Source organism: Setaria viridis, chromosome 9 (assembly GCF_005286985.2).
Source record: "Setaria viridis chromosome 9, Setaria_viridis_v4.0, whole genome shotgun sequence".
Classification (NCBI taxonomy): Eukaryota; Viridiplantae; Streptophyta; class Magnoliopsida; order Poales; family Poaceae; genus Setaria; species Setaria viridis.
Genome location: NC_048271.2, coordinates 8,637,138 through 8,657,684, shown reverse-complemented (window position 1 = coordinate 8,657,684; position 20,547 = coordinate 8,637,138). Strand labels below are relative to the sequence as shown.

The following is a 20,547-nucleotide window of genomic DNA, read 5'->3' as shown; positions in this document are numbered from 1 at the left end:
TTAATCTTTAAACTGCTTGCGGTGTGCCACTGTATGTTATCTATCTTGCTACTTATGCACGGCTGGACATGCTGTGTTTCTGTATATCACTGTTTTGCATATTTTGTTATTTTTATTTTGAGGGAAAATATGAAAAAAAATTATATATATATGCTATACGCATCGGCGTATCAGAGTTTTGGGATTTTAAGCTAAAAATAGATAGGGTTGAGTTGGATCAAGATGAGGCGTATCAGAGTTTTGGGATTTTAAGCTAAAAATAGATAGGGTTGAGTTGGATCAAGAGGAGGCGTGTGCACTGCGATCACCGCCAGAGCTCCGGACTGAAAAACCGGCCGCGAGAAGCTGTTCGACGTGCAACCCGACATGCCTGCCAATCGACGGTCGAAACTTGAAAGAGGGATAAGTCGTCGTCGGTGACAGTGACAAGTGTTCACTAACCTGGTCACCGGCTCACTATCGAGACATAACCGTAACTAGTATGCATGTGATACACACTTCTGCAACTAGTAATGTGACATATATACACACGTAATTTCGGCAATCAGTAGTGTGTCTTCCGCAATCAGTAACGTGTCATAAACACTATTATGAATGTAACAGCCAAGAATGATGGTTTCTTTCGCCCCTAGAGAACACACCAAGGATATTAGGGTTTAGGACAATCAGAACATCTTCATACAGCAAACAGAAGCATTTCAGAATCACAAAAGCCTTCAGTTTAAGAACAAGCATGCATGACAAGGTGAGACTCTACAGGTTGCGCCAATGCGCCATACAAAACGATAAACACAACGGTGATACTTCTTAGCCATGCACGACCACAGAACGCCAGGTCTCGGAGGGATACCACCATCCTCCCCTAGCAGTAGAACATGAACTGCTGGACTTTTTCCTTAATTCGGGGGAGTTGCTTCACTGGGACAGATTGATCATACGTCCGTGACGTCCCTGTCGATGAGCCCTGCTCAGAAATGTCGTCCTCTATGTAGTGGCGCGCACGGAACGCACCCAGGTGCGCATAGTACGCTGGAGGAACTGTTGCAAAATCAAGAACAGGTCAGATCAAACTGTAAGCACAAACTTGAAAGAGAAGATAAATTGGGCTGATGAACACAGTTTTTGTGAGCTGAACACATGGAATTCAGAATGCAGTGGTGCTCACCTATAGAGACTGAACGAGTGCACCGGGCATAGCTGTGAGCAACAGGACATCAAATACAAGATAGGTCAGATCATGCATGGTAAAATGCTATGCTTTATGCCAACTGACAAGAGAATCGCTAATGAAGCTCACGTACGTGTAGCACAGGTTGTAAGTTAAGGTTTGCAATGCATCAGCAGAGAAACCATTTTCGTCGAAAAGAACATGATAGTGTGCTGGGCGGCTTGTTCCCTGTTCAAAGGCAAAAGCAAGGAACAAATTGAGAAAATTACCTAACAAATCTTTATTACTGGTTTATTAAGGAAAGAATGCTAAATAAACATAACAAGACATCACTAGGATTGGGAAAGAAAACATACAACTCATTCATCTGCAGCATACCTGAATACCAGAATGGCTACAGAGGTAAAAATCAAACTCGCTGGGATGGCAGATCGTTGTGTCAACAACCGTCCCTGGAGACAAAGGGCACTTGATACTTCAATCTTATATTGAAACAAGCTTTGATACCTCAAAATAATCATGTATATTGGTAGCAATATTAACAGCTTCTGAACGAAGAAGACTTACCAGGTAGGATGTTTCCACTCCTGTCCGTCTGATCTCTATCACGATGATTTTCAGGAAACAGGCGGGTATGATGCCTCTTTTGCACAACAACAAATGTGACCTTTGGAAGATAGCCCTCCTCCAGACTTGCGCATGCCTGAAAGCACGATCACAAACAACAGTGTGTCACAAACACATGCATATCAAATAGCCATGAAATGCACAAAATGGAAATGCCAAAAGTGGTTTAAACACAACAAGGGACCTTCCGAATAGCATCCATTTCATAGAGCAAGACTTGGCTGAACTGCCCTTCACTAACACCATCTCTGCAAATAATTGAAGATTCAGCATATCAGTGTCAAACAAAGATGAATTGAAAGCATGAAATTATCTTAACGAACCGATAGAATATTATCCTGCAAGGCTTATGGCCAGTTGATTTTTTGAATGATACAAGCAAATCCCTGAAATACAGAAAATGTTAGTACCACAAAAAGAAAACAAAGAAAATTACTGATTTGTCTTAACATACCTAATCATTCCACCTCTGACAATGCCTTTCACTGGATCTCTCACTTCTGTGAAAAGGTCATTTATGATTTCGACCCTATGCCCTTGTGAAGATACCAGGCATTTGTACTTAGTAACTTGTGGCCAATCCATGGATGCAACAACCTACATGGATACAAATTAGAAAAGCTTTAGATCCAACATTGTAAGTAAAATATCGAAAAATGTGTGCCCCGACGGGTGTGTATGCGTGTTATTGGAATGTGCGTGTGATGTGCGTGTTGTTGAAAAGTGTGTGTGTGTGTGTGAGAGAGAGAGAGAGAGAGCATACCGCTGCAATAGATGGAGCCAAGCCCTCACCAGGAGGTGGATGGGTAACATCAGCCCCAAAGACTATTGTAGGAACATCTGTCAGAAGTGGTATTCTCCTGTTCAGAGCATCTTCAAGCACTGTGTTCCTCCCTCCAACCTAATTGGAAAATGCAATGTTGTCACTATTATTTTAATCTGATTATAAAGTGTATAATAGAACTACACTTAAAAGCTTCATCAAAGCTTCATCGTACCTTAGCATTGATTTTTAGGGCAAGATTTTCAAGAAACTGTTTTCCTCCTTTCATAACATTCTTAGGTGCGCAACACTGAGTTATCACACCAAGCTCAGTTTCACAAAGTTTTTTAATCATTCCTACACATATTGGGTAAAATGCCAACAATTATAGAACTTTGGAAAAGGGAATGAAGAATAATTAGCTTGAAGATCCATTTAAACAGCTTACCATAAGAACCACTCATATCAGGTAAAATTATGATGAGTAACTCAAGATGTTGCCCAGTTAGACCTTTTTGAGCAAGCACTTGTGAAGAATGCCCATGGATATCTCTGATTGCAGCTTCTACATCATCTTGGCGTGCTTTTTTGATTTGTACACACGGTTGGGTATTCACTTGCTACAAACAAAAGAGTAAAGTACTTTTAACCAACATATCTGGTGGTGTAAGAAAGGCCTTGTAGAGAGAAACTTACCATGCCAATGCTATTGCACATCATTACAAGATCCCCACAAAACCTCCCAATCTCATTTGGATTGATACGAGAGGCAAAAGTTAGACATGCCCAGTGTTTGATGGATCCTCCATCAACCATTCTCTGAAAAATTCACCAAATATGCTATGATATTGAGTTATATACTATAAATCTAATAGACAAACAAGATCTAAAATCACCAATAGAAACACCACGAAAAAATGTGTGATGTTAATTTCAACACACTGAAGCCATTACACAATTATTTCATTTGTTGATAAAAATTGAGATTACATTACAGTTACCAGCTAAATGAGTAACTACACCAATATAATCATCATGAATGTTAGGTAAAAAAAAGTATGTGCAGAATTTGAACATATAACAATAGAATGGTACCTTGTTAATCATGTTCCACTGGCCAACGGAAGGATTACAGACCTTTTCTTTTCCAGAGTCATGGTATTTAAGCTAGAAAATAGAGGTTAATAATTATTAGATGTTAAGTTATAAAAAAAGTGATGCTATTTTCCTACCCCAATAGAAGAAATACATTTACCTTTGGAGCTGGAAGCACACGAGCATCAACCAAGGCAAGTTGCTGGTTCACCTTAATGCCAAATTCTCCTGCATAATCATCAGCGGTATAGTTGTTCTTCTTGAGTACCTGAAAATGCACATAAGGTGATCCCATTAAGAAAAACAAAATTAACAATGTGAATAAGAAAAAAACACATGCATCGTAAAATAAAAGGTGAAGTCACAGATAGGGTTAGTGACAGTATTCACCCCCAAAGTCCTCTCCTCCCTCTGTGCTGGTCGCTCACAAGCCAACCTCAAGATATTTCTGACTTGATGCTCATTCAGCTTACTTGTGTAGCGTTGTCCCTTAGCTATGTTGCAAACCTGCATAAGTACACAATGTAATAACATGTGAACATATCAGGTATCTTGAAGGAGGTTGACAAAAAAGGGATAAAAGTGAAACCTCCATAGGTAAATAGGTCGGTCTGCTAGCATTGCCAGCTTGAAGGCACGGCCAGTGAGTGTATTTCAGTGAGTAATTATATTGCTGTCTGAAGTATTGCACAACAGATACCCTTATGCCATCTTGATCAAACCTGTAAACACAAATATAAATAATTAATGATACAATGTAATTACAGAAATGGAATGGCAAACATGAAGAGCTATGTAGCAGAGGACATACGTCAAATCATTCAATGGAGCTGAGGTTAGCCCTGTAATCTTGTAACGTATGGATATACCACGGCGATGCGTGGTCTCGACCCGGACACCGTTAAGTGCTTTCTTCAGCTAGGATGTAAAAAAACAAAAACATGATGTAGCTAAACACTTTAAAAATTGAGGGCATCATATAGGTATCATGGTCCTTACTTTTATGCGTTCCTGATCAGACAAACGCTTTGAAGCATTGACGTTGAGATACTCAACTGTGAAGTCTATAACAGGTTGAGCCTTGTAAAATGCGGTCGCAGAAACATCTGAATTATAAGAAAATACCAAATTATTCCATCAACGTACAGGTTGTCGAATAACAAATTTTATATATATTATAACACAATAAAATAAAGCTCATCAGATTGGAAAAGATGTGTGATAAACCACATAAAATAAAAACCAAACCTGCACTTTTTGTATTTTCCAGGGGGCAGGAAAAAATAGCACATATCCTATAAATTACGACTGCTACTACTTATAGTTAAGATCCTAGAAAACAGAACATTAAACTAAAAAATCTAATAAACCAAACTGATAACTAATTTCATTCTTCTGTTGAATGCGATATCCTGTCTCTCAATCCAAAAGTTCATAAAGAAAAGCTTTATGCTCAAATGATTGACTCATACCAGGTCTTCCTTCCTATTCATGTCTCTTTTCTGAGAATGTGGGGATTTTATTTTCACTCACCTTTACTTGTTGAATCAGTTAAGCATTAAATAAACTCCATGCAGATTAGATCATTTTTACTATTAGTACATGAATGTGCAATGCCAATTGTCACAGTTATATTACCATAGTACTGTAATAGTTATCAGTTTTCTTGTAAGAACACTATAGCATGTGACATAGAAGCTTTGACAATGCTAATTGATAAGATACAGGATTAAGCAGGCTACAAAATGTGTGCACGCTTGATATGAAACACATTATTGATTTTATTCGGAGTCATGCAACTTTTAATTTTAAATTTTGTAGAAGACTTTTTAATGGTTGGTGAAAGGTATCAAAATTTTATTTGAACTAGTGAAGCTAAATCAACAAATCAACATCAATGCCTTTCAGTCCCACGCAAATTCGGGTAGGATAGAGTTGAAACCAACACGAACGACTTATCAAGGTTCGGGCTATTTAATGCAAACATAAGCAGAGTTAATTAGCTTGGGGCTCAAATACTTCCCTATTCTTATGCACCAAGATCTTATCTAAACAATGTATTTATTACACTGTACAGAGACTAACATTTAACATGACAAAAAACAAGCTTGTGCAATCGCAGCTTAGTAGTTGATGATAAAGCTACACAATGGCCTAGGAATGTGGGAGTGGATTTTTTTACAAAACAGAAGCATGTGTCTTAAAGCAATTATGGCAAGTTTGTTACTTGTAAAAGTTATTAGGGGAGCAGATGAAAATAGTATACACTACCAACATATTTTTTTTATAAATGTAAAAAAACAATAGAATGAGCTAGCAGTGGTGATTTAAAAAAGAGAATCAGGTACGAGCACAACTCTACCAATATTAAGTGACAGGCCCATCTGTGTAGGGCGTAGGCTCTGATAGTAACCCCTCCAGCATTCGACACCATTTCCGAGCAGTCCACCAGGTCCAAATTCTTGTGATGAGAAGAATGATCTAGAGATTGATGTATACCTGCCACAAGATTAGAAGGAAAAATAAGGAACACGTCATCGAAAAATAATACTCGGGGAAGTAATAGTGTAATACACCTATGTCACAGTATATACGAAATGATTGTACATCGGTGCATTGATGCAGTACCTAGTACCTGGGCATTCCCTTAGGGCGATATCAAGAGCCTGGATAATCTCCTGTGGCATTTCCCTCTGCCTACCAGCTAAGAACTGCTGAAGGCTGTACATATCAATTTTGGCGGCGTCCTTGATCACCACCTTGTACTCTTTCTCCCTGCAGGAAACAAGGGCTACACATAAGCACACAGGATAATACATAAACATGCGTGTAAGGATAAACTACAAAGTCCATCGTCATCCGTACCCCTGGCCTGCCCTCTCAGGGTTTGTTAGCATGAGCACAAATTCCTTGGCTCTGAATGGCAGTGGGCCTGCTGTGAATAGGGCTTTCCTTCCATCATAAACAGGAAGCCGCCCGTCCAAGTGCTCCTTGTGCAGGTTCACGAGCTCGTTGATGATCCATCTGTTTCTTGCCCGTGAGGCCGATTCAGGAGTGATCGCTACCTGTGTAATAAGAATTGAAGATACCGACCACACTACTTAGATGCAAGAGATGATTACAGATCACTATGTGGCATGTAGATTTAGTTCCATACGCATATATCATTATTTGCTGGACCGAAGAATACCAAACGAGAGATAGAGATAGGGGCATAGGGCTCATGCGTACATCGTAGTGGTAGATCTCCTTGTCGGCGAGGCGGACTTGTACATGGTTGGCGCGCACGCGGCACCTCCGCCCGGCCGTCCCGTACCCCGGACGCGGGGGGAGCACCAGCGCCTTGCTAGACGTCGGAGGCAGGCTCCCTGCAGGCGCCGCCAGCGCCATCTGTGTCGTCTGAACCGGTGCCTTCCCTTGCATCTCCAGTCGCGGCGCAGTCGCGGCCGAATGACCCGGCGCCGCCGGCGCCCGTGCTGGGAACGACGATGAGCTCCCTGCAGGCGCCGGCACGGCCACCTGACCCGGTGCCGGCGCTGGCGCCCGTGCTGGGAGCGGCGATGGGCTCCCAGCAGCCGCCGGCTGCGCCAGCCGGCCCGGCGCATTCGCTTGCATCTGCGGTCGCGCCGCCGCCGCAGGCGCTAGACCCGGCGCCGGAGCCTGCCTCTGCGCTGGGGACGACGACGGGCCCTCGCGCGGCCCCCCCGGCGCCTGTGACACTACCAACTTCCTCTCCACCTGGCGCCTCAGCACCTCAACCTCCACAGGCGTCGGCGTCGGCGCCGGCGAGGCCACCTGCTGCCCGCGCCCCTGAGCCACGCCAGGGTAGCCACCTCTCCTGGCCCCGGCCGCCGGATGCGGGGGCTGGAAGTGGGCCCCTCTCTGCGCAGCGCCCGGCGCCGCAGCAACTCCGCGATCACCACGGCCACCACCCCCTCCGCGCGCGCCGTCGGTAGGGTGAGCGCCGAGGTCCGCGGCGGCCCCACGGCCGCGCCCACGGCCCGCGCCGGCGCCACCGCCTCCTCCACGGCCGTCTCCCTGGTCGACCCGGCCTCCGCGCCGGCCGCCGCCGCCTCCGCCGCGCGTGTACATCGCGCAAGCCCTAGGACGAGCACGGCAGACACCACGAAGTCACCAGCAGAAAGTTGAAGCGGTGTAGACCGTGGGAGTCGAGGTGGGCGGTTGCAGTTCGCATAGATATCGGGGCCTGCGGATGGAAGCTGAAGCGGGGATTTCCAAGCGACACGCGAGATCTGATCTATCTGTCGGACATGTGGTCCCCACATTGGTGTTGCCCCACACGTCAGTGATTATAAATGAGAGCGGGCGAACCAACCGAGGCTGCGTTGGGAACCCGGAGGCCACAGGCCGCGGGCCCGCCCGCAACGCGCAACCTTTGGCACTCTGGGCACCCACGACCCCGCCTTCCGCGGCAACGAGGCGCGAGAAGCGGGCCCGCGCGTCAGTGGATGGCAACCAGCCGTCTGCGGTGCGGTGGCCGGTGAGCACAGCGAAGTACTAGTAACTGCCTGGCGAGCCCCGCGCCGCTCGGCCTTCGTCATCCACCTCGTGCCGGAGGCGGGCAGCCGGGCAGGCGCGTCGCCTGGAAGTCCGGGTCAAAATCTTCTGGCGGCCGGAGGAGATCCGCGGTCGGGACAAAAGATCTTGATCTGTCGCCGTCGTCGGTCGTCGGGTCTAATCGTATTTACTCCACCGTGGCTACGTCCCCCAAAAGGCTTTTGCAATGTGCATTTCATTTATTTCAATTATTTTGTGCATCTACACAACGTTTTGACTTTGATAGATATATAAAAGTCCATTTTAATATTTTTTCTGCTATTTTTAAAATTATGGCATGTTTCAATTTTTTTCCTGCTATTTTTAAAATTATGGCATGTGAAGAAACCACGTTGATGCTTGGCTGCACAAGCTGTAGCACCTGCCTTCCGGCTACAGCACAGCCACAGCAATCTGTATCGAACGACCTCCATGCTGTGGTACGCTGCGGCGACCAGCGTGCGAGCAGTTGACTATGCGTATGCTACGCAGGCCGCAACGGGCGACAACGACCTCTCACATCGTAATTGATTTCCGACGGGCGGCAAACTGATGATGTGTTCCTGATCTCACACTACGCGTCGGGAGTGCATTTTCTGCTTTGTTTGCTCCGTAGCAGAATCGTACCTGGAATATGCAGACATCAAAGGCAATACGCCAGTAACGACCATGGAGGTGGAGCCTCCCAGTTTGCAGTATTCCTTGCGTATTCGGGATGGGGGAGTACAAAAATCGGAGGCAATAGCGGTTCGTAAATTGTATCAGAAATAAGTTATCAGAGATCTGTTTTAACATCAACAGATTCAAAATTGATTAAGTAAACGCACAAATCTCTTTTATCATCCTCGCATATTCCCATGTGAAACCCCGACTGCAATAACCCCACATCTCCGGTGGCTCCACTGCCTACTATGGATCTCCCATCGTTTGGTTTCAATGGCGCCTACGCCATCTTCGCTCCCTTGCCGTCTCTCCAACCACCTCCACTCCCCCTCTGCACTAGCGTCTGGAGCTCCCTCCTACTCACAACCACGGGTAATCTCAATCTCGAACCTAAATCTCTCAAACCTTAAATCCACCCTCCTACTCACAACCACAGGTAATCTCAATCCCGAACCTAAATCTCTCAAACCTTAAATTCAAATCCCCCTATTCAATCCCTAGTAGAGATTGACGACCATTGACGGATAACGAATTGATCGAAGAGGAATGGAGCTCGATATTAAATCAAACTTCGACCTATTTGCTCTATCATATGTGCTGCTACCGCTACTAGAAACCATGAGAATTGCATGTCATACCTTTGCGATGTATGCCGAGCTTTAGGTCAGGTTCAAACCTGCTCTTCAGGAAATGCGGTGAAGCAAGGTGGGACCGGTGATGGCGGCAAAGGCGGCTGGGATGATGCTGGTCGAGGTGGTGGAGAATGGATTGTCCTCGTAGGATCGAAGTACAAGTGAACGGCCACGCCGATGCGACAAATGTAGAAGGTGGGTGGGGATTGTTTGGAGGCGGCGGCGGCAACGGGGAAGGGGGTGGAGAGGGAGCAGATGTGTCAAGGTTAGGGTTAGAGGCTTTTTATATATGGTGGAGATAAATCGGAAACGTTAGAAAAGTGATCGGACGTCTCAAAATTCCAACTACTTTGCGAGGAAAATGCATTCAAACAAAATTAAACAACCACCTATGTACCACTTCAGTGGGAGAAAAGTGGAAGGGGATAAGGTAAATCGTTTTCTTTCTTAATAGAAAGAGAGGGGTTTAAGGAATGAATAGCTAATAAGTGGTTAACTTTTTAGTCGTTTTAATCATTTTTGTCAAAACATATTGTACCACGTGACTGGAAAAAAAGATTGATTGAGGCCCGATTAGATTCTAGATTCTCAAAAGCTGGATTTTGAGTTTGTTTTCAAAAGCTAGATTTTGGGTAGAATTGGATGTGGTTGTTTGGAGAAGTAGATTCTAGAATCCAGATTATATTTTCACTCCTATAATCTACCAAAATCTACCAACTTCAGATTATGAGATTTTGAGAATTAGTTTATGGAATTCAGAATTTAAGGCAAAATCTAGTGTGTTTGGATTCTACCAAGTTTCAGGAAGCTGGATTCTGATCCAATCGGATCCAAACGGGCCTTGAAAAATGAGAAGCAAAATCGTTCGAAAACATAAGAGAAGAATTGATGGAAAGAGACAGTAATAACAAATCAGTCAAACATAACCGAACCACTTTACTCTATCTACTCTCGATCACCGGCCTGATTCTGTCAAACATTAGTCAGACTGAAATCTCAAGACTCCAATTTCGGAGGTGTTTGTTTCTTTAGCACCTTCTAAAATTCCTATCATATCGAATATTTAAATACTAATTAGGAGTATTAAAAATAGATTAATTATAAAACCAATTGTACATATGGAGACCAATTTGCGAGACGAATCTATTAAGCCTAATTAGTCCATGATTTGACAATATGATGCTACAGTAAACATGCGCTGATGATGGATTAATTAGGCTTAATAGATTCGTCTCGTGAATTAGCCTCCATCTGTATAATTAATTTTATAATTAGCTCATATTTAGTCCTCCTAATTAACATCCGAATATTCAATGCGATATGAATTTTAGGAGGTCAACACCCCTCTTTCTACTCTCGGTCACCGGCCTGAAATCTGTCGGCTGTGGTGAACCTGAAATTCTTTACTCTCCCCCTCCTCTTGCTTCCGCTATCACCTGTGCTAGCATTTGAGCTTGTCTCACGGCAAATCATTCGCAGATCATGGCGGATTTGGAGCTCCCCATGCCACCGGTCCGCCTTGGTAGCACCTTTGTTTTCGACATTCTTTGGCGGCACCTCGTGGTGAGGTGCCCCTGAATCAAATCACAATCCGTCTATCCCCAGGGCATGCAGGCTTCACACCTTCACCTCGACGATCTTCTCTTCATCATAAAGTGACGATCCATCTCATACTCGGTCTCGCCGAGAATGCTGCCGTGAAAGAGCACCACGCGTAAATGCAAGACACATAGAACGCGTGGCCGCACGACGACGCGGGAGAAAGAAGGTGGAAGTTGTCGTCCACGGCGATCTCGCAGAGGCCCACCGCACAGTCGAACTACTCGTCGCCCTTCGCCAGCGGCCCATGGGCACTATTACGTATGGCCCAGTACGACGACGACAGACTTCAGCTTGAACGGTCGTCGAAGGCCCAGTCATGGCACCCGGCCGCTCGTTTAGGGGGATGGCAGCAGTTGGGTCGGATGACTTGCGGGCGGCAGAACTTGGCCGGAATTAGGCCGCATGTGGGCCTTCGTCAACTGTTCAAGGTGAAGCCCACGTCGTACGGCATCAACATCAAATTCTACCCTTTAACGAATCTGAACAAAAACACACACACACAAAGTGCTGTAAAATCTGCATCATCTCCGGCCTGGACGGCGGCGTAGCGTAGGTGGCAGCACATCATGATCGCTGACATGACTTATCTCAATAGTTAATTTCTTAACTGTTGATCCACTTCCTATCCTATTTTTACCTACCCATAATTGATATGTCTGCGGAACAAAAGATATCTCATCATTGATTAAAAATGAATGACTTAGATAGCTCATGTGATCAATGTCTGTGATCGATGTGTCTACGGAACAAAAGGCTCTACTTTGGATTGCAAACGGCTCGCCAATGAAGTTCGTTGGGTACACGAAGGGCTTCTTTTTTCATGGTCATGGTGCTGCTGTGCTGCTAACAATTCGGTGTCTCCCGGAGTTGCTAGATCTTATTTACCATATTACTGTGAACTCATGTAATAGGTATAAAAGTTGACTTATCCTACGGGCTAATTTTAACACACTGCTCAAAATAAGATTCAAAGAGATAAAATACGGGGTCTCAAGTACGCTTGGTTTTTAATTTTTGACGACCCCATATTTTTTATGTGTTCCTGATCAGACAAATGCTTTGAAGTATCACAGACGTTGAGATACTCTATAACGGGTTGAGCCTTGTAAACTGCCGTTGCAGAAATATTTGAAATACAAGAAATACCAAATTACATCACGCAAGTATTGATTTTCAGTAGCAAACTTCATATCAGGTATGTTGTGAGCTACTAAATATTTGATTCCATTCACCCAACTATGAAAAGTGTTCAATACACTATGCATCATTTGAAAGTGTATAGAACACTTCTCATGTTTGGATGAAAGGAATGAAAGATTTAGTAGAGATCGAGTACTTTGCTGTGCTTGTGCACCAATATCTATTAAAGCAAAATATGTTTTATCAGTACATAGACTAACATTTATAAAAAGAACTAGGCTGTGCAATAATCCTAGCTATATAGTTGATGATAAAGCTACACAAGGAACTTAAAATGTGGGAACTTAAATCTTGGAGAAGGAGAGAATAGGGGCAATATATGCAGGTCTCATAAGATTCCTTGTGGACGAGGTGATAAATTCATAGAGAGAATTTCATTACGACAGACGTTCTATAGACGCACAGAGCAACACCACGACGGGAGGATCCTAGGAATGAAGTGGACAAATTATTATATATATAGTAATTGTATAAATACTAATCTGATTTGTATAACATACTAAGAATTATATATATACACACACTACTGCCATGAAATATATAAATGACTTGAATACAATACTAATATGACTTGCATACAATATTAATATGGAAAAGAATTTTTTTAAAAAAAATCTTAAGTACTAAAGGGTACGTGCATGCGCCATGCAGGCGCGCATGTAGGCGCATGCATGTATCCAAACCAATCGGGAATCGGGACTAAAGGGGCACGTGCTGTGCCTGGCATGGCCACCCCTTTAGTTCCGGTTGCCAACCGGAACTAAAGGGGGTCTTTAGTCCTGGTTGAACGACCCGGAACTAAAGAACCCTCTTTACTCTCGAAAATTTTATCCCGGATGGATTTTCGAGATCTTTGAGGCCTACCAACCGGGACTAATGCTCAGTTTTCTAACAGTGAGATGTGTATACAACACGATTTATATTGTAACAAACAAAACATTGGAGCGAGCAAGCAGCAGGTGCTTTAAGGTATAAAGCTGCAGGTACAAGCTTCTGCGTAGGGTGTAGGCTCTTGGTTGTAACCCTCCAGCATTCCACACCGTTTTCGAGCGGTCCATGCCCAAATGCTTGTGATGAGAAAAATGATCTTGAGAAGGATGTGTACCTTCCACAAGATTGGTAACTTAGCACACATACCAAACGTGCTCTTTGTACACAAATGCTTGGGACTACTTTTGAAACAGTAGCTGCAGGGTCATTAGGGACACAAACAAGGCTTGTGTTGATCCAACTACCAAAGAAGAGGGTGTTGAAAGGTGCATCACCGCTTCACTAGACAGTACAAGTCTTCCTTGCTGGCATAACTAGCTATGGGGGCATGAGCTGTGATCCTTGTCACATCCCCTGGTTTGTTGGTTTCAGTTATATAGGTGAGTCATACAAATGGATATTGGAGAGTAGGTGGCACTAGCGTAGTTGTAAGCAACTATTTCTTTTTATTTCTCCTTTCCCATAGGAGCCAGGGGAGAAGTGGTGTGCCTATCGGACAATGATGAGAAGTAGCCATAGTAGTGGAGTAGTTGTGCCTATCTACTGATATGTGGGTTACTGTTGTAATGTGTAGTGTAGGGCATGGTTTGGAGTAGAGGAGAGATATATGACCCGACCCCTTTAGCTGAGCAGCATCCGTGGTAGCAAAGGGATGGCGCTGGTGAGGGTAGTGCATCATCATGCATTTTGGGTGCAACTCAGTAGAGCAGAGCAGATGGTAAGTAGTAGTATAAGGGAAAAGAGCATCATGTATTCTTTCATGTACATTGATGGCGGATTGTTTCTTGTTTTGAGTGATAGATTGTTTGATGCAGGACTTGAACGCTTATTCGTTGTGTGTTTGATGTTACTTGTGTTAGGATAATTTGAGCTGAGCATGCATGTTTGTTGCGCTGATTTCATCCTAGCTTTGCGGCTCGTGGAGTGTATGACACATATAGTCCTGCTTTGTGTGTATGACACATGGTCATGTATTGTCCTAGTAATCTAACCCCACGCATCAGTGACTCTGAAGGAGCTAGTGTCGGACAGTCCACAAAATGCTAGGAGTGGGAATGTCTAGCTACTTTCAAGGTAGAATCGCACATAGAATTTACAAGACATGAGGCATTACCGGCCATAGAGCATTCGCCCTCCGGCTATGGAGGCTTCGAATTCATGTATACCAAAATCAGAGAAAATGGCGTTCCTAGATTGTAATGGAAAATGAATCCTAAGGTGTGTAATGGAAAAAGAGCTGACAGAAATGGCAAATACGAAACATTAGGCAGTGATCGGGCGTCCCTTCATTTTAACTATTTTGGGAAAAAAAACACATTCAAGCAATAATTAATAAATCCTCGACGGACCAACCCAGAGTGAAAAAAGGTGGATGAAGACAAGGTAAATTGTTTTCTTTGTTTGGATAGAAGCTAAATTTATTAGAATGACTAGTTAACAACCAGTTATTTTAGTCATGCTTTGTGCGTAGGACACATATAGTCCGGTCCCAATAGTCTGACCCAATCAGTCACTACTAGAAAAATGACCTCCCGTCTCGAAACTTAGTACCGGTTATTTTTTGGTCTAGTACTAATGTTAGCATTAGTACCGGGCCTAAGAAATAGTCCCCGAGGAGCCCCTTTAGTACCGGGTGGGGAGTCCAGCGGGTGAACTCCCCACCAGGTACTAAAGGCATCGCACGTCCGCCTCCCTTACCTTTTAACTCCCACACGTCTCTATCTCCTCTCCTCCCTAGGCCAAACTCCTCTATCTCATCCCCACTGCTATCTTAGCTCTCTCCTCTCTCCTCTATCTCCTCCATCCCCACTGCCATTACCGGCGGGAGCGGCGGGGAGGGAGTCGGGCAGGCAGTGGGGGGAGGGAGGTGGGCCGGCGACAGCGGGCGAACGGCGGGTGGCGGGGCCGCAGGGCGGGAGCAGTGGGGCCGGGGCCAGGGCCGGTAGGGTTCGGCGACGGGGGAGGGAGGCGAGCAGGCAACGGGGGGAGGAAGGCGGACCGACGGCGGAGGGCGAGCAGCGGGTGGCAGGGGCGGGGCGGGACGGGAGTGGCGGGGCCAGGGCGGCAGGAGCGGCGGTGGGCGGCGGGGCCTCGAGGCGGGAGCGGCGAGGGCAGGGCTGGCAGGGAGGGAGGGAGGCGAGCGGGCGACGGTGGGAGGGGGCGGTGGGGCGGGCAAGGGCCGCCGGCGGCGATTTTCATTTTTTTTAATTTTTCAACACCCTTTAGTACAGGCTATTTCAACCGGTACAAAAGGAACCCCCTCAGTACCGAATTGCTAGTATCGGTTCAACCGGTACTAGAGGGGGTTCCCAACCGGTACTAGAGCCATTTTCTCTAGTAGTGAGTGATGAGTCGGTGACTCTGAAGGCGCTAGTGTCGGCCGTTCAACAAAATGCTACGAGTGGATTTGGGAACCCGGTACCCGGAGGTCACGGTGGTGTCACTCATGGAACCTTTTTTGTACTCCACAAAATCTAAATTGATCAGGATCCTGATTCAGTACTATCACAAGAGCTCTCTCGATTTAAGAACGGGAAAGGAAGTTAGAAAAAAAAGAAAAAAAATCATAAATTCAAACAATTAACAAAATTGCGGGCCACCTATAGGTTTAGGGTTGGGGTCACTACAACATAAACTTCAAGTAGAGATACTTTTGTATAGACATTTTATGATTTGCCCTTATGAATATGTCGTAACGTATTATAAAGACACTTTTTTGGCACTTTAGAAAGTGTCATATGTATTGAGACACTACTTGAGGCATTTGCAACCATAGAGATATTTTCTTAAATCATTTTTGTAAAATGCCACTATAGAATATTAGGGACATATTTGAGACACTTAAAAATTGACTTTAACCTATAAAGATATTGTTTGAGACATTCACTGTAATATCTTGTGACACTATTTAGACTATTGAGGCATACTCATAAGAATTATACTAAATAAATATGTAACAATTGTTGTGAGGTTGAGTTGGCTAGTAGGTGGGGTATTGTGCAATGCAGTTTGAGGTCTTGAGTTTGAAGACCCATCATTGCAAAATGATCAAATTTTTGCAATATATTTCTAGGCATGTAGAAGATAGAGACATAATATTGTGACATTACAAGTTGTCTTAGAAAATATATTATAAAAATATCCCTTCATTGAAAGAGACATTGTTTGTAGTGGCACCTCTATGATATATTGGAAAATGACCCTATAACTTTATAGGGATAACATAAAATGTCTCTACAGGATAAAAATAGTGTCCTACATGTGAAGCTGTTTTGTAGTAGGTTAGGCTTTTAGGTTGGGGAGGGGATTTATGCCTGTGGGGTCTAGAGGGATGACTGCGCCGTCGGTGATGGCGGGGTGTGGGTGGTGAGGTTGGGCAGCGGCGGCGCCACCATCCGGGTTGTGGAGGACATTCAGTGGCCGGTTCATGCAGCGGGGTGAGGAAGAGAATTGGTTAGGAAGGGGGAGACCGGCGTAATGGCACGGTGGTGAGGTCGCCGCCTGTCATGGGCAATGCTGAAGGCTGGCGGTCCGGTGGTGCCTGAAAGATGAAGAGAATAGCGGTGAAGTCTCCTTAGATCCAGATAGAGGGGGAGGAGAGGGTGAAGGGCGGCAAGACGGAGGGTGGTAGCGGGGGCAAATCGAGCAGAGAGCAGGCGTGCCAAACTTCTTTTTTATTCTTCTTTTTCCCAGGGGTGTGAATGGATAAAGAGGGATAGGGCGGGAGCTCTATATTTGTTACTATCGGAAGAGCCCTCTCCCGCTAGAACCCTTCTTTGCACTCTCGAGACCGTGACCCTAGATGGACCCATGAGCTTGGACATCATCGATCTCGCGCGGTACGGCTCGAGGCGTGGGTCGGTGGGTGGGCGGGCGCTATGCATGCAGCCAAGTGATGTGGCGTGCGTGCACCATGCAGGCAACCACACAGCATAGCGGTTGGAGCCACTGCCCCATGCACGATCATGGAGCATGATCCAGGACCAATTCTTTTGGCAGTCGACGGAGATCCACCGTCCACGGTCGGGGGAGAGGTTGTCGAGGCTCCAAATCTATGTGTACGAAAATCAGATCAGAAAATGGAGTTACAACCAGGAATTTTGAGACATGTGATACGAAAAAGTAGCATTCCTAGCCGCGTGATAAGGAATCATGATCGATGTACAACCAGGGAGAGGTGGGGCTGTGATTGTGACCCAAGGATTACCTTGATCTAGATCGAGGTGCAGGTGTGGCAGGCCCTAACGGTTGGAACGGACTGGTTGACGAGGACAACAGCGGTGGGCCTTGGCGGGCGGAGGTCAACAACTTGGTGTAGTTGTTTGAAGCGCGTTGGTGAAGACGGGTTAAGATTGTGCGGAACGAAGGAGTGGGAGGCTTGCGTCTCATATTGATCCAGTGGAGTGGACGATGGGGGTAATGGAAGGGTGACAAATCCTACTCGCCATGGCAATGGAGGAGCACAAGTCCTAGGAGCGGCGGGGATGGGAGGTCGTCCAAGTCGGGGATAGGGATGGAATCGGTTTCTATTTTTTCGATCATGAATTTGTTGCAGGTAACGATTCCTGACGTGGAAAAGGTTGGAATCTCGCTTTATAATTCCACAGGCAGCCAAATAGGTTGGACGAGAATGTAATTCGAAATTCGGTCTGATTCTGGGAACCAAACAGGCCCTTAAGGTTTTTTTTTCCTAGGTTCAACTCTGCTCCCTGAAAAACTATGGCGGCCGTGGTGAAGAATGAATCATCGATGGCTTTGTGTGATGCATGTAGAGGAGGAATTGCTGGCGGAGGCATAAATGGAAGTAGGTACGAGGAGTACAACTACAACGAGGCGGCAGGAGGTAGAAAGTGCGGCCTGGGACGCACATCAGGAACAGGCAGAGCTTGTCGTCCAAAGACCACAGTGCACTGCAGAGGCGCACCACGCTGTCAAACTTACGTTCTTGAGGCGGCGGTCCATGACAGCGTGCGGGGAAGACACAGAAAAGCGTCGTCGTCGTTCAGCAGCATCAACAACATCAAATTCGGCACATGAACGAAACATTCGGCCAAAGAAAGAAGCCGGACAGCAAAAATCAGCATCATAAATCTTGGCCGCTAAAATGGTGTGAAAATCTTCCCAACAAAATAGCCGGCTACGTTATTTAGCAAAACCGTTTATAGAGGAAGAAAGAGGGGGAATTTAATTGCTTGTACACCTTTAGACGGGCCTAAATGCAAAAAAGGTAGGCCATAGATACCTATACAACTTTTGGGCTCGAATAAAACGATATGGCATTTTTGGGCTTCATTCCGTGACAGTTCCCATGAACTTTCAGTATCCAGCAAACTGAATATTGAACAGATGCAAAAATGGTAGACCAGTGATCAGCTCCTAACAACTTGCCAATACAGTAGTATCGTGACGTACACTTTTTTTTTTTGCTTACCTACCAACTGCGGCTTTCAATCTGCAGAATGTCTTACAGATTAGCAAATGCTATTATGTTTACCTTTTGCTTACTCGAATCATTTTACTTCAAAGCTTGAATCTTTCCTGTAATTTCTCCAGTTCTTCCTTTCGGTTTGAGTCATAGCCCCGTGCCAATGCAGCAGTGGCTTCATTGGACAGGAGTGCAGCTAACATCATCATCTCAAGAATTGACGTTGAACGTGAAGTAATTAAGAACAGTATGTATATGCTTTGTGACGACGAAAGATGGGTACTGAATCTTTCTTTGTGCTAGGCTGCTAGCAAGGTGAGAAAAAAAAATGCACCAATAGGTCAAGATGAATGACAGAAACATGTCTTAGCTCCTAGATGACGGTATTTGCTGATTTTTGACTTTGACTTGAATCAAAAGATGACTTTCAGATGTGAGATCGATGGTACGTAATATGCATATGCATCAGGTGGAGTGTGAACTGTGGAGTTTTTCACCTACAACAGGGCTACTTTGCGGCCGCTGACTTTGCAACACACTCGAATGGCTGCAATTTGCAAACTAAAGATCATTCTTGTCGAATCTGTAATTAAGCTTATTGGCACGTTCACTTTGGTTTGACTTTGGAAACATTTCATTCTTCACCATGCCACTGGCCATATAGCATTATTGTAATACACAGCAGCGTTGCTTGAACGGATCACGTCGTTAGATTCCATCCTAAACTTCGAGTATAACGAGATTCGCCCGTCCCCAGAAGGTGAGGAATGCACTATAGTGACCCCAAGCACAAGTCCTTATCCAACTAGTGAGTGGGGTGATGAACATCATGTGAAAAACGTGATTTCTTGTGATGGTGCATTTAAATCAAACGTGAGCTATATAAAAATTTGAGAACACAGAGGGGAAGAAGCCCCCTAAGCTACTAGATCCATGAGAGGACTACATGCCTGTGTTTCGATCATACGAAATGGGGATAGATGCCAATGTCATGCAGATCTTATGCACTTGGTCCATCATGCCGGAAAAAAAGAGAGAGAAGAGAATAGCACGCTTGATTTCCAATGGATTTTCTTTTCACCTGACCGTCATAATATATCTTAAAAAATGAGATAGAAGTGTTGGTAAACAAAACAAGTCTTCCTTCCTCCAAGGTCAGAACGTAAGATATTCCCGGACCATATTCCTGCTTGCGTGCCTGGCATGTAAATTTCGATTCAAGGGCAAATTAACCGTACCGTACCAACAGCTGGTGACCAAATGGTCTGCAGCGGTAACTGCCTGATACAAAAGGTGAGACTGCTACGACCAAACAGAGTTCAAACTTCGAGAGCCCGCATCTACCAGCTGCACGGGACCTGACAAAACAGAGTTCATACTTCAGAGAGGCATGCACACTGACTTGATCGTACTGTACTAGCAGCTCTCCGTCCATCTTTTTACCTGTGCTGAATACATCGATGCAAGCAATGGTGTAGTATAACTCGGCAGCAGTTGAGACTGGACAAGCAAAAAGACTGAACGCATCACTCCTTAAGACCGACAATGGCCTTTCACTCACACCTACCTACGCCAAACTGGATGCGAGCTCTCATGGCCACACAACATACAACAAACAGCGAAAATGAAACAGATTGGCTTGAGAGATTGGGCTGAAAGTTTGGCAGAAAATGAAACAGATCAGCCCTGACACAAACAGTGGAATCTTGCCAAAAACATTGGCAACAAACCAAATGCAAGCCAAATCTGGTCAACTTATACACTCTAGTGGAGTAGCAACCTTTTAATATTCGGCAAACTTAGGCTTCAATCATGTATATGCGAG

General features: G+C 45.0%; 1 protein-coding gene across 1 annotated transcript; it reads right to left on the bottom strand.

The window, feature by feature from the left end:
* Nucleotides 1-565: 565 nt before the first annotated feature.
* On the bottom strand, nucleotides 566-6,687 carry LOC117836717 (protein argonaute 12). Its single transcript, XM_034716193.2, has 21 exons — nucleotides 6,519-6,687; nucleotides 6,282-6,428; nucleotides 6,016-6,152; nucleotides 4,653-4,759; nucleotides 4,465-4,571; nucleotides 4,243-4,375; nucleotides 4,044-4,160; nucleotides 3,814-3,921; nucleotides 3,654-3,725; nucleotides 3,255-3,377; nucleotides 3,007-3,178; nucleotides 2,794-2,915; nucleotides 2,559-2,696; nucleotides 2,250-2,392; nucleotides 2,119-2,181; nucleotides 1,980-2,043; nucleotides 1,736-1,871; nucleotides 1,547-1,620; nucleotides 1,302-1,396; nucleotides 1,166-1,197; nucleotides 566-1,038 (listed from the first exon to the last, which is right to left on the bottom strand). Exons 1-21 carry the CDS (start codon nucleotides 6,548-6,550, stop codon nucleotides 863-865), a joined length of 2,298 nt encoding a protein of 765 aa, XP_034572084.2. The 5' UTR covers nucleotides 6,551-6,687; the 3' UTR covers nucleotides 566-862.
* Nucleotides 6,688-20,547: the final 13,860 nt, after the last annotated feature.

What these genes read in the sequence shown, in the direction of transcription:
- LOC117836717 (XM_034716193.2), bottom strand. Translation starts at nt 6,550, where the DNA reads ATGCTAACAAACCCTGAGAGGGCAGGCCAGGG. An exon ending in CTGATCAGGAACGCATAAAA is followed by an intron (nt 4,572 to 4,652) that starts GTAAGGACCATG and finishes TTTACATCCTAG; the next exon opens with CTGAAGAAAGCACTTAACGG. An exon ending in GTGTGCTTCCAGCTCCAAAG is followed by an intron (nt 3,726 to 3,813) that starts GTAAATGTATTT and finishes TCTATTTTCTAG; the next exon opens with CTTAAATACCATGACTCTGG.